Raw genomic sequence first — 14,748 nt, forward strand, 5'->3', positions numbered from 1 at the left:
GAAACTTAAAATACCACAAGCACAACAATAATGTCGTGCTGAACGATCTTCAAGGATCGAAAATATAACATCATTGATTAAATGTACGGGGAGACTTTTTACAGCCGCCACACGGCACAAATAACACGGATGTGATCATAAAGTAGATAAATACAGAATCCCTAAAGAAAGCCCAACACGGCAGCGGGATTTCAGTGAAAAACTTGGAAAATTTAAGTGATCATTTATAAAATTGTTTGCATTGTGCCATGATTTTGGCCCTAGATGATGATTTTTAGCTCACCTGTCACAAAGTGACATGGCGTCCGTAAACTTTTACTTTAAACGACATATTCTCATATACTGCTATGCCAATTTCAACAAAACTTCACAGGAGTGTTCCTTTGGTAGTCAACTTTGAAAAATTGTTGAAATAATTTTATTCCAAGAAGAACTCTGGTTACCATGGCAACCGAAAGAAAAAACTTTAATTATCTTTTTTGAGAAAACCGAAAGAGCGTAAGATCGATCATGGGTCATAGTAATTTTTCTGCCGTCTTCACTAAAATTATCAAACGGTTTATTAAAAGAGGTTATGACCCAATTATTTTAAGGCATACCGTATGTTTGGTGTTCAACCCTTTTACAGTTGAACGCTACGCTGTCCTCTTTTAATTACATCTGACGGACTAAGTGGGAGACTCTATGATGGATAGTTCTAAAAGCCCTTTGGGACTGAATTGTCTTAATGTTCGTCTTCTGTCTTGCTTCGTCGGGTCCTTGTAGGTGATTTTCTTGTTGCTCTGCCTTCCTTTAAGGCATCGAGTACTTTGGTTATGGTCATAAGGATGTACAATTTTCTACATATTTACATAATTTTGTATGTGTTTTATTTATTTCGTTTAATGTAGCCATGACCGTTGTTAGAATTTCACATGGCAGGGATTAATTTTATTTACACTTAATTCAGGAACATATTGGGGCTAAGAGTGAGGTTTGGCGCGCCTAAAACCGGTTTTAACTCCCCAGTGGTTTAACTACCACTGACCGTTCCAAGGCGTACCCCTCTGTGTTCCTTCACGTGTTTTTCATGTATGTGTTGTTATTGTTTTTGAATGTTTACATATTTTGTGATGTCTGCCGTGTTGGATTGTCGTTTACGGTAGGTATTTTCTCATACCCCCTCCCATTTATGACCCCCACCCCTTTTCATCCTTACAGGCCTTATCCCTTTAATTCCAATATGGGCCCGTTTTAGTTTATATTATTTCACACATTAAATGTCACTCTCCTTTCACCGACCTTATGTCCACTCCAGGTTTTGGTTTGGTGCCTTCTGGGTGCCCTACTTGTCGGGGCTGCGTCCTGTGAACGTTGCCTTTGCCATGTTGATCTGTATTCTTGTCTTCAATATTTGGCATGAAACATCATCTAGTCAATGTCTACCAAGTCTGTTCAAAGAAATGCACTGGGGTCAAAATAAGCCCCGCCCCAGGTGATCATTGATTTTCCTTATTTGTATATAGTGAAATCTTTAGAATAAATATCTTTTAAAAAAAACCCAAATAGCTAGAGCTTAGATATTAAATATTTAGTGGGTGTTTACCAAGTTTGTTCAAATAAAAGCCCTGGGGTAAAAAATGCCCAACCCCGGGAGTCATTGATTTTCAGTAAAAACTTGAAAAATCTTCTTTAAAACAAACAAACAAAATAGCTAGAGCTTAGATATTTAGCATGAAACATCTTATAATGGGTGGCTACAAAGTTTGTTCAAATATGTGCACTTGGGTTAAAATTGGCCCCGCCCCGGGGGTCATTTATTTTTTATTTTTGTGTATAGTAAAAACTTGATAATCCTCTTAAAAAAACCCAAAAAGCTAGAGTTTAGATACTAAGCTTGACATATGTTCTAGTGAGCCTCTAACAAGTTTGTTCAAATTGAAACCCTGGGGTAAAAATTGGCCCCTCCCCAGGGGTCATTGTTTTTCCCTTTATATATATAGTAAAAACTTACAAAAATCTTCTTTTGAAAAACCCAAAAATAGCTAGAGCGTAGATATTAACCATGAAACATCTTCTAATGGGTGTCTACTTAGTTTGTTAAAATTGAAGCCCTGGGGCAAAAATTGGTCCCGCCCCAGGGGGTCATTGATTTTCCTTATATGTGTATAGTAAAAACTTAAAAAATCATTTTTAAACAACCCAAATAGCTAGAGCTTAGATATTAAGCATAAAACATCTTTTAGTGGGTGTTTACCAAGTTTGTTCAAATAAAAGCCCTGGGCAAAAATTTGCCCCGCCCCATTGATTTTCCTTATTTGTATATAGTAAAAACTTTAAAAATCTTCCTTTAAAAAACAAATAGCTAGAGCATAGATATTAAGCATGAAACATCTTCTAGAGGGTGTCTACTAAGTTTGTTCAAATAAAAGCCCTGGGGTAAATTGGCCCAGCCCCATATGGGGTCATTCTTTTATATAATAAAAACTTTAAAAAAATCTTTTAAAAACCCCAAAGAGCTAGAGCTAAGATATTTAGCATGAAACATCTTCTAATGGGTGTCTACCAAGTTTGTTAAAAAACATCGTGTATATCCAGTTACGGCGGAATGTGAAAATAACGCACGATTCGCGCAAAATGTAACTCAGAATTGTGCAATAAATGGCGGATATCTGACAGGATTTCCAACGCGGTAAGTAAACTGGCCAATATATTTTTTATTTCACCGAACGGAACAAAGGGAATATCCGCAATCCGCTGCGAAGACATTACTCTTTATCCATCATCAAGATTATTTCCACGAAATTGTTTACTTTTCAAGATCATTCTTGAAAATGATGGCTTGATTACCGTTTTGAGTGAGAATTTGCCTTTTTGTCAACTCTTATTAGTACAACAATGCATATTATTCTGTATAATTTCGCTTTTTGATAGGCAAGTGACATTTACTAAACTTCCGGTAACATAGAAAATTGAAATAAGCTGATAAAATATGATTCAAGTCGTTTTTATGAGGTAACGCCGATGTATGTGAATAGAGCTTCGGGTAACGCATAAAAAAACACTAGAGTCGATCGCTAACCGAATAATGGATTTAAAACCATATTATTATGCGTAATAAGAGAAATGTAACCTTTGAAGACACTATCAACTTTGTGAATTCTAAAAAGAATTCATCTACAGTGTCAAAGACAAGAAGTGACCTAAAAAGGTTTCGAGAATGGCTGAAAATAGACGGTGAAGAAAGGGATATTGAAAATATAGATCCAAAAGAACTAGATATGTATTTATCTAGATTTATTCTAACTGTAAGAAATACCAAAAGTGACAAAGAACTTAAACCCTCTACGATTCAGGGGATAATTCCGTCTATCCGAAGATATCTCGTTGACGTTGCTTATTCAGAGGATCTTACAACATCATCTCACTTTAAACATACGAGAAATACATTAGTCTAAGGCGAAGGCGAAAGATCTCAAACAAAAAGGACTGGGAACAAAAGATACAGACCAGATCCTTTCACGAATGCAGAAATTGAGACTCTTAACGAGAAGCAACTGTTAGGCGGAAGTAAGTTCTTCGGCTATTCATATTTTCATTTATTTATTGGCATCTAGTCTACAGTAAATAATATTCAACATGAAATACAGTTGTACATGAGTAACATAAAACTGTCACATTTTTATTTTAACTCATCAATGTTTTTATTTACTTTAAGCATTGTTAATTCCTGGGTAAAACATTTAGATGTATGTTTGACACATATTTGTTTACATGTTTCTTAGTAACCGTAAAGGGCGACAACTTTGACAAGTAAGTAGGTCTAAACGCCGTAATTTACTACTGACTCGGTAAAGAATAGTTAAATCCTATAAAAAGAATTGTATAATCACCATATTCTGTTATAATTTACATACATGACTAATGAATTTAAAAAGATCATGTAGAATGAATATTTTACGTTATTTTAATTTTATTACTGATTTCAGGTAACCCAAAAGCTCTTATTTCAACTATCAGGTTGAATAACACAATGCATCTGGGCTTGCGAGGAAGAAGGAACATGTTACGATATTATGGGGTGACCATGAGTTGCGAAAGACGAATGGCACAGATGGGCGGCAATATCTTGAATTTACAGAGAGGGCAACCAAGACCAGGAAAGGTCTAAATGATGAGCCAAGAATGTTTAAACCTAAACTATGGGAAGAAAAAGGTAAGCCATATGTAGTAATTAAATTTTCTATAAAGGCAAACTTATTATAGATATATTTTCAAAAAAGTTTTAATTTTAGAAAAGAGTAAGTTTTCTTATTCCAATTATTACAAACGTGACATATATTTGATAATATTAATTTAGAAACTAATTGTGTTGAAAAATGTTAATAAATGAAATTAAACTGAAATAATATTGTTGTTTTTTTACAGATGATCCTCATTGTCCCTTGAAAATGTACCTGCTTTATAAGGAAAACAGACCAACAGTTGACCCAGAGAGTAAGTTCTACCTGCAAGTTAATGGATACTGGCAAGCAATGGGCAATTGGTTTAACACTTGTCCTATGGGAAAAGACTCCCTCTGTACAATTGCCAAGGCTCTAAGTGAAAGTGCCGATTTCAGTGGAAAACACACAAACCATTCTGGAAGTAAGACATTCATTTCCAATCTTTTAGATAAAGGTGTCTCTCCAACAGAGGTTGCTCAAATTACTGGTCATAAAATTTGAAGTCACTGAATCATTACCATTCCCCAAGCATTGAACGCCAACAGGGACTGTCAGAGATAATACATGCACCTAGGACAAGTGAGACAAACTTCAAAACTGATGAAATATCAGACAGTGAACTAGTTAACTGCTCCCAGGAAGTTGAAAAAACACTTCAAAGTATTGAAATATATGAAGAAAATCAAGCAACACCAAGGTTGAATGTAGGCGTTTCTCAGAGTCCAGGCAGCACTTTACCATGTCTCACTTCAGGAATCAACCACAGTCCATGTTCAGTGGTTGTACTTTCAATCAGCCTGTCAATATCATTTTAAAGAACTAATCTTTCAAATGAACAATTTACTGATATGAGATCAGTTTTTTTTGTATCCACTGATATAGTGTCTAAGGTTGAGTAATTTGTCGGCGCATCCATTGACAAAAAAAGACACATTCATTACATTTGCAATATTTCTTTTATATACAATTAAATGCGTAAATGAAATAAAAGGTTTAAATGAAATGAAATTCAAATTTTAAATGCAGTTCGTTCAATTATTTACTATTTAATGAACTATATTTATCATATTTTACAAGAATTCAAATGCTAGACAAGTATTATATCATGTCACCTGTTTTTGCCTTCATGGGCAAGTTATTTGCTTACAAGAAAGATATGACGGCATATATAAAAGTTTCTAGCCTGGTAAAATACAGCGGACAAAACATATATATTAAGTGAACGATTTTAAGTATAATAAAGAAAATATATATAAAATAACATGGGTCATTATGGACATCTTCGGGCAATTATTGCATAATGGCGAGCAGCAACCAAGTATTAACCTCTAAAGAAGAAACCCCCAAGAGTACCCCTGCGAAATGGGTTCATGGATTTCATGAACTTATTCAATGACATGAACTTCATGAACCGTATCATGAATACCAATAAAAGTTCATCAATTTTAGATTCATGAACAAGCGTTTATTCATAAATATGTTGAACTTCAAGATATATGTTTAAGAGTTGTTGAAAGGGTTCATGAATGTCAGGGAATGGTTCATAAATGTCAGGAAGGGTTCATGAATGTCAGGGAATGGTTCATGAAAAATGTGGTGATGAAACTAATTAACTTGATATTAGACAATTGAGGAATTTTCAATGTTAGTGACTTCATGAACTGAATATTCATGAACCAGAACTTACAAACTGAACTCGGTTTAATAAAATAAACAGAAATACTTTCACTGTGATTTGTCTGGTTTTAATTGCACACTGTTTTAACTAATTAGATTTTGCTTGACAATGCTGAAAGTCAATATCTTTCTTTTTGGCATATAGATGTGTAAGATAACATTTGAAAAAAAATTATGATTGCAATAACAAATCCAGTTCTGCATAGGATAAATTCAATTAGTACCATGTGTTTAGAGCTAACTGATACAAACAACATCATGTTAAATTGCTTTAACACAATCCCTAGGAGTGAAAAAATTTGAATTATATAAACTACTGACTTTAAAAATGCGAACCTAGCGATCATCAAGAAACAGCATTATGATCTAGATTTTTGGCCGGGTTGCACAGGTGCAAACCCGGGTTATAGTATGGTGAATGTCGGGCTGGCAGATGGATGGCTGGCGGGTAAAAACATTCTCAGCAACTACTTACCACAGCCGCCTGATATTTGGCATACAGCATTGACATGTTGTCTCATACTGTGGGATTCGATTTCAAGTCTGTCGCCCATCCCTTTCCTGGTAGTCTACTTTAAAAAGTTAAATTTTCAACATTAATTTTTAGTGGTTGGAAATTTTCGTAACAGTTTTCTCAGCATCTATTTATCATAGTCCCTTAATATTTGGCATATAGCATTGACATGTGGTCCCATACTGTGGGATTCAATTTCAGGTCTGTCCCTCATCCACTTTCTGTTCATCGACTAAATTTTCGACATAAATGGTCAATGGTAGGAAATTTTCGTAACAGTTTTCTCAGCAACTACTTATCACAGCCTCTTGATATTGACATACAGCATTGACACATAGTCCGATACTGTGGGATTCGATTTCAGGTCTGTTGCTCATCCACTTTTTGTTTAATGACTTAATTAAGTTTTCGACATTGATGTTCAGTGGTAATTTTTTTCTTAACATCACAGCATCAAGATATTTGGTATACAAATGCAACCCGGCCTTTTCTTGCATTAATATATACCACAGTGTCTATCAATTTATTAACTGGTACAATTTGTATCAAGTTTGTTGCTTTCAATTGAAATAAATGCTTACCAAAGTTACCAATACCAGATTGATTTGGATTTGAAACAGCATAAACTAAATTTCTTGCTGTACTGTAAATAAAGTACTGAAGACTACCGACAACATGCTGACCATTGGCTTGATAACAAATAATATAGCAGATTCTCCTCAGTAATCTTCTATACTTTTTAGAACAAAACTGTTTTCGATGTATACGAACACGGTCTACAATTTTTAGATTATCTGTATCCTCAATTACAAATTCAGATAAAGCACTTAATACTTGTTCGCTAACTTTATCTTTCAAAAAAGGTTTTAATTGTCCACATATATCACAATTATCTGACTTTTTCTTTGTTTTCCACAGTGTTCCACCAGAAGGTGTTATAATATCACTAGCCCTTATTATGGATTCTGTATGTTTGTACCTAAGGATCTGTCTTGTGGCATTGCCTGTTCCATGAACTGACTGCAGGAGAGCAGCATTTGCATCTTCAAATGGGAAGCAACTCCATGCCCACAGGGAGCCCCATTTTTCAACATACCGAATCAAGTGCACGCATTGTGCACATTTAATCCACAAGAGCCCTGACCATACAATCTCTTAAAACTAGAATAAAATTCTCGTAGTAATGAACCTGCTCTCTGAATCTGATCAACAGATATACTGTCGCCCAGAAGTATATACATGTATATTGCCTCTAAGAAATGTGCAAAATGTGTTAAATATTCTTCTGGCAAAATCCCAGTTAAGCATGGGCCTCCATAGAACAATAACCACATCTGTAGTTCAGTAGCCTTCAAGCTAGCAAAATGCTTTTCAATATTGTGTGGTAATCGTTCATTATGAAGAGGCGGTTATATGTTTAGAAGGCATTTAGAAACTGCTTGAATCTGTTTTCCAATAAAGTATGGCTGACCACTCTGACTTGGAGAAAACCATTTCATAAGCAATGTTTGTGTAACACCTAAGAGAACACCATGCATATAGTCTGGAACTGTACTTAGTCATAAGACTGAATTTGCAAGCAATCCTGATGTGCCTTTGAACCCTTTGATCCTCTTCCTGTCCGTACCATTTCTCATGTGTTCAACCACTTCACCATGAACTCTTTCTTTAAATTCCTGACCAAAATCTCTGTAAGGGTAACCTCTTGAGTGTCCTTTACCTTGCTTTACCACAATTCCAGGATCTTCACAAGATATACAACTCTCTGCACCATTGAACTATGTCGTATTTAATATTGATGCTTTTGCTGGAATGTCAAACATCCCACATACAACGGCCAATTTTGCAATAATAGTGTCACTGTGTATTTTTATTTTTATACCTTCATTATACAAGAGGTCTAGTTCTCTTCCCAAATGTTGTAATATTATTTCAAATGATGGTTTTCCTTTCTCCTGCCAAATAGCTGCTAGTAACAAATTGTCTCGAGAAAATCTGATTGAAGGACTCAGTTCATTAATGGCAATGAAAAAAGGTCATAACTCAACCTTAGAGGACTTAGGGGAGGAATACAAGTTAATTCCATCAGTATTTAAAATAGCTGTTAAGTTATAAGCATGGTCTGAAAGAATCCATCTAATAATCTCCTGTATTCTGAACAATCTGTAATGTCAGATATTACTGTTTCTTGTTCTGTTATCCTGCTTGGCTGCTTCAACACTGAAAGGAAACATCAAAAAATCAAATATGATCAAATTATTTAAACACTTTCAGTAATTCAATAAATGAAATGGTTTTATTTATTAAATTGTGTCCTTATAGAATGATGTAATTTGTCGTGCTCAATAAGAGAGTACTGTGATGTTCCAAACAATATTGAAAAGTAAAACTTGAATAATCGGACACTGGTGTGCTTATACAGCATTTAAAGGCTTTGGTATATTCAAAGTTAATAGACCATATGCATATCAATATTTTAAACCACTGTTTATCTCAGACATCTAGTGGTCTTTATCTCAGACATCTGATGGATATGCTAAGGTGTAGTTAACTAGAAACAATACCTCATATCTAGACCATAAGAGTATGCTGTTTTGTCTTGATAACTGAAGTTTCATTATCTGTTACTCCTGTTCCATGCACATTGTTAATGTGGCGTGCAATGGTCTGTTTTGCAGCAAAGTGGCGACAGCAAACTTTACATTCATATTTCTTCTTTCCAGCAATTATCACTTCCTTGTAATTTTGGGTTCTGTCTTCATTTGCTGAAAATTATAAGTAGAGAGAAAAAACTCACAATTAATATAGAAGTAAGCATGCTTCCATTGGATAACAGATTGTACCTTCTCAAATAATTTTAAGAACTGCCCTGGATGATGCTGGTTAGAAATTTTAAGATTTAGAAGGAGTACTATTCACCCAATACTCTAAATGTCACTAAAGTTTTAAAGTTTAACCTATTATCAACCATAATTATCTTCGATCAAACAGTGAAAATGGTGTGATTCATAGGCGTCAACTAAATTCCATACTGCATAGTACCAGTTTTGGAATGTTACTTCTTGAAATTCAATAATTTCCCGAGGTGACTATATTTAAATTGGTTAAGGGTCTACTCGGCTCTATACCAACTTGGCACGGGTCAACTTGGCCCATTTTTAACAAGAGATGTCACAGGAGACATCGAAGCTCGACTAATAAAATACTGGACGCAGTAAGGAAGACAAAACTATGAAAGAAAAATCAATTATGTATAATTATATTTTAAGTTATAGTAAAAAGATAACATTGTTAACATAAATTTCAAGATCAAGGGGAATAATTCTAGCAAAAGTCTCGCTAGAGTTATGAACCTTGTCACACAACATGTGTGTATGATAAGAAATATATATTTGAAGTTTGAAGTAGATACCTTAAAAAGTAAATAAGTTATAATATTTCGTAAGAAAATACTAAGTTCAAAGAGAGATAATTCTGTAAATATTGCTTCAAGAGTTATGAACATTGTCACATAAAAAGTAATTGATGATAAGGAATAAGTATTTGAAGTTTGAGGTAGATGCCTTTAAAACTAAAACAGTTTAATAACATTTTACTTGTAAAAAAATCTTAAACAATCTAAGTTTATGGGGAGATAATTCTTTCAATATTGGTGCTAGAGTTATGAACCTTGTCACATAAGATGTGGAGGATGATAAGGTACATACATTTGAAGTATGAAATTGTTCCCTTAAGAAATAAAGAAGTAACAGTAAAAAAATGGTATTTTTAAGGAAACTTCTAAGTTCAAGGGGAGATTAATCTGAAAATATAAAAATATTGGTGCTAGAGTTATGAACCTTGTCACATAAGATTGGGTTGATGATAAGAAATATATATTTGAAGGTGATACTTTGAGAAATGACAAAGTTATAGTGAAAAATATTTTACTGCACCAAAACTTTGATCTGAAATCTTCTGGACGCCACCGCCGATGCCGGGGCGAGTAGGACAGCTCTCCATATACTTTGTATAGTCGAGCTAAAAAACTTAATAAACATATTAACTTTTCCTGATTACTTGCATGTTATCAAGGTAAGCTGTTTGAAATGAAAAATAAGAGGTATCTGGTATATTATAATATAATTGTACATTGTACTTCTGCAGAATTAAAGTATATTTAGAAGAAATTTGTTATGTTTATGCTTGCAGATTCGTTAAAAATCAATATAATACAAATGTGTACTTAATATCATAAGCTTCTAATTAGTTGCAGGTGGTCATTATTCAAATTTGAATGAATCTTTTTTTATGCCCCGGTCATTTTTTATGCCTCTGGGCATATAGTAATTACACCGTCTGTACGTACGAGGTTAACCTAAAAAGCAAGTTGGAGTTTTCTTAAGTACTACCTATACAAATGGCTTCATACTTCAAACACATGCTTATTAACACAATGAACATGACCTGGGCAAGTTACATAACTATGCCATTTTTACCAAGTTATTGCCCTTTTCAGCACTTAGAAAATGAATAATTGGTTAACCATAAACGGCAAGTTAGGTATATCTTAAGTTCTATCTATACTTATAGCTTCATAATTACCACACTTACTTATCATTACCAATTACATGATATTCATGTCACTGTTGTGTTTGTTTATCAGTACTGTAAATGTATATATTTAGATTTTTAAAATTTCTAAATGTAAATAGTTATTTTTGATGGTACATGTTTTATTAAAGTATAAAATATTTTTAAATGTTTGTTCTTTATTTCATTTACGCGGTTTCAACAACGGTTTGTCTTAACACCGAATATGAAATCATATTCAGGAATATGAACAGGAGTACCGAACATGAATATCTTTTTTTTTTAAAAATCAGCTCTTTTTTGGATTTTTTTTCGTCAACAGAGCTAGACCAAATTATGTATCATTTACTTGTTTCATATGTCTTTGAATAAAAAAAACGAATTTCTGAATTTATTCGGTTATAGATTATTGTGAACAGCAGTGATTTTTTCCACTGTATTTTACGGCCGAATAAAGGCTGTTTCCCCTAGCCCATAATAGGTATAATACCTCTAAAAATGCTAATATTTTCCCCTAAAATGCCTCATGCTCTTCCTTAACAGAACCATGACAAAACAGCCTCTGACCTAAAATATCAGCTAGAAGACAGAAAGCTGTCCCTAAAAACAGCCTCTGCTATGTTCCATGCATGATAAATTTAATTGAAAATGAAAATTTTATAAAATGTGTGGGTAAATTCCATTTCAGTCTAATTTATCGCGCTATATTTTTCCCTTCAGAAATGAAAATTGGAGAAAAAAATCACTGAATAGAAAGAGAAGAATAACAATATGAACACTATTATTCATAAACGAAATATCTCATACACATAAAAAATAGACACTATTACATAAATGTATATATGTTATGGTTTATATTTATTTAAACTTTAAAGAAAATTAATTAAACTAATATAAATCATGCTTTATGAAAAGTGAGTGTTAGTAAGTGTTTTAGAATTTATAGGCCGAACATTTTTTATAATATACATATCATTTGGCATCCTCTTTCATATTCAGGGCCTGCATATATATTTATATTTGCGTAAATATTTTATTACATTTTATGAAAATACTATTCATATTCGGTATTCTCTTTATGTTTGCGAATATGAATTCACATTCGGTACTTAGTCATACCCTTCCAACAATAAAGAGTAACAAACAAACCAATATATAAATAAATTGAAAGTTGGTCCGAGTTGACTTGTGATGACGTTTTATCGGTTTATGGCTTTCATTAAAATTTCCCCAACGCCTTTGCATGCAAAACAAGCCTGTTAACAGTGAAACGTGTAATTATATTCACATAACATATAAAATAAAATTCAATATTTTCTGACTAAGTCTGTTAAATAGGCATTGCCGCAAGATTTGTGGCGATACATACCGAGTACGTGATTGTGAACATTTGCAGCATGTTTCACGAGGTCTTGTTTGTAGTTAAACAGCCTTTCACAAGACATACATTGACGCTTGTTAGTGCCATTGACAGAGATAATCCTGTACAGCCGCTCTGATTCCATGATAATATGATAAACTTTACAAAATATCACATGTGAATGTTATTTCAGAAGTTGTGATTCTCGCTGTTACACCGCCATAAGAAAATTATCAATAACATCCGGTTGTGGTCCAACACCACCAAATGCATACGCGAGGCCGGTGGACACTAGTCAAAATATTTTGACTAACAAAGTTTGCACATAAACAAACATTTCAATATTTTTTCAAAACATTAAGCATGAAACATGTTAAATTTCAGTTTAACACCAATAATAGTCCACCTGTGTAGGGAAGAGGTTATTTTTTCTGTTGTGAGTGAAACAGCGGTGAAAGGAGAAATCCTGCCAGGAAAGAAAACCCGTGACAAAATTTCAGGGCAAATTGTATCAAGTAAGTCAACATTTGGTCTTGAGACATAAGTATTTAGTATTTCTTTAAAGTAAAAAGACTTATTATTAATTTTTTTTAAGGTTTGATAACTTTTTTGAATCGGATAATAATTCAATAATGTTACCATATGGGGCTGTGTTCGATCGAATATCGAGTTGAAGCCGAATTAAGGCTGAAGTGAAGAACGTTCGCGAAAGCGGACTGAACACATTTTACCAACAACAAAGTTTATTTGGATGAATCAAAATTTCGTAATAGATCTAGATCTAATTATGAAAAAGCTAAAATTTTATCTTGCCGTTGTTAGATCACAAATGTTCACCTTGTGAGTCCAGAAAAGTTAATCACTCGTGAAAGTATAATTTCTGGGCTCACTTCAAAGCCTGGTGAAAGATAATATGATCTTGCACCAAAACAATTGATTATCCTCTACATATTTGCCCTGAAAATATTACAATAAAAGATACAAGTGGTCATAGATTCGAATCCTTCTAGATCTATTGAAGACTTTTATTTATTTTTATATTTTCTTCAAAGCGCATTTATACTCTTTTTTTAGCATGCCCATTCATGCACTACAGTGCTTAATTCACAAACAAAATTCTACATGCATGCATAAGAATATATAGTAGGGGGTACATGCACACAAAGTAAATCATCAAAATATTTTGGATAGTCTAAACTGTATATCTGCTAAATGTTGTTGCCATCTACCAATTGTTAGGAAGTCTAACCCAGTCTCAATGGCATGACGTCTGCATTCTTAAAATCGCCTCAGTCTGATTTGTAGATATTACAGCCGCAACTTGACGTCATATGTACTGTCTTAATAAGTTAAGAAAATTTTGGATATTTACAACTGGCAAAAATATGTTGAGGTCTTAAAGGATCAACAAAAAGTTAGTCACTTAATTTTTTAATAATTTAATTGTGAGCTTTACAAATGTCATATGAAACTAGAAATGTGTCATCATGCCACGGATGCCCCCGCATGCAGCCAAAATTTCAGATGGTGCATTAATTTTTTTTTTTTCATTTTAAGTTCAAAGCCCTTAAAACTTTTCAATGTTAACACAAACCATTTCCATACAACGTTCAAGGCACTGAAATTATTCAGTCTTAACCTTTAGAAAAAGCATATTGCATATTTGTAGCCAAAATAATGGCTAAAAGAATGAGTGCTGAAACTGAAAGTTCAAAATTTTTCCAACATTCAGGAAAGATAAGTTTGTCTAAAATCATTGAACCATGACCAAATTCAAACTTAAACTGCTTATTCCTAAGATGTATCTATATTATTTTCAAAGTGAAAGGGACATAACTCTGCCAAAAATCCATCAAACCATGACCAAATTCCAACTTGACCTGCCCATTCCTTTGACATATCCATATGTCAAATTAAAATTGAATATGTAACACTGTTAGGTAGATAATGAACAGAAACTGTAAATTTCATATTATTTTCAAAGTGAAAGGGGCATAACTCTGCCAAAAATCATTGAACCATGACCAAATTTGAACTTGACCTGTGCATTCCATTGACGCATCCATATGTCACGTTTGAGTTGAATGTGTTGTACCTTGAGGGAGATAATGAACGGAAACTGAAAATTTCATATTATTTTCAAAGTAAAAGGGGCATAACTCTGCCAAAAATCATCGAACCACAACCAAATTTGAACTTGACCTGCGCATTCCTTTGACGCATCAATATGTCACGTTTGAGTTGAATGTGTTGTACCTTGAGGGAGATAATGAACGGAAACTGAAAATTTATTATTATTTTCAAAGTAAAAGGGGCATAACTCTGCCAAAAATCATCGAACCATGACCAAATTCGAACTTGACCTGTATTTTCTCATGACATATCCATATGTCAAGTTTGAGTTGATTGTGTTGTACCGT

The 14,748-nt window shown here is 33.6% G+C and overlaps 1 protein-coding gene across 1 annotated transcript; it reads right to left on the reverse strand.

The window, feature by feature from the left end:
• Positions 1-8,967: 8,967 nt before the first annotated feature.
• LOC132728483 (zinc finger protein 800-like) lies at positions 8,968-12,483 on the reverse strand. The gene is made up of 2 exons (XM_060714114.1): positions 12,338-12,483; positions 8,968-9,161 (listed from the first exon to the last, which is right to left on the reverse strand). The coding sequence occupies exons 1-2, from the start codon at positions 12,471-12,473 to the stop codon at positions 8,968-8,970; spliced, it is 330 nt and encodes a 109-aa protein (XP_060570097.1). The 5' UTR covers positions 12,474-12,483.
• Positions 12,484-14,748: the final 2,265 nt, after the last annotated feature.

Source organism: Ruditapes philippinarum, unplaced genomic scaffold (assembly GCF_026571515.1).
Source record: "Ruditapes philippinarum isolate M1 unplaced genomic scaffold, ASM2657151v2 ctg2300_1_1_1_1, whole genome shotgun sequence".
Classification (NCBI taxonomy): Eukaryota; Metazoa; Mollusca; class Bivalvia; order Venerida; family Veneridae; genus Ruditapes; species Ruditapes philippinarum.

Coding starts and splice junctions, on each gene's coding strand:
- LOC132728483 (XM_060714114.1), bottom strand. CDS start 12,473: ATGGAATCAGAGCGGCTGTACAGGATTATCTCTGTCAATGGCACTAAC. Junction 9,162..12,337: donor TGTTCACAATCACGTACTCG/GTATGTATCGCC, acceptor TATAATTTTCAG/CAAATGAAGACAGAACCCAA.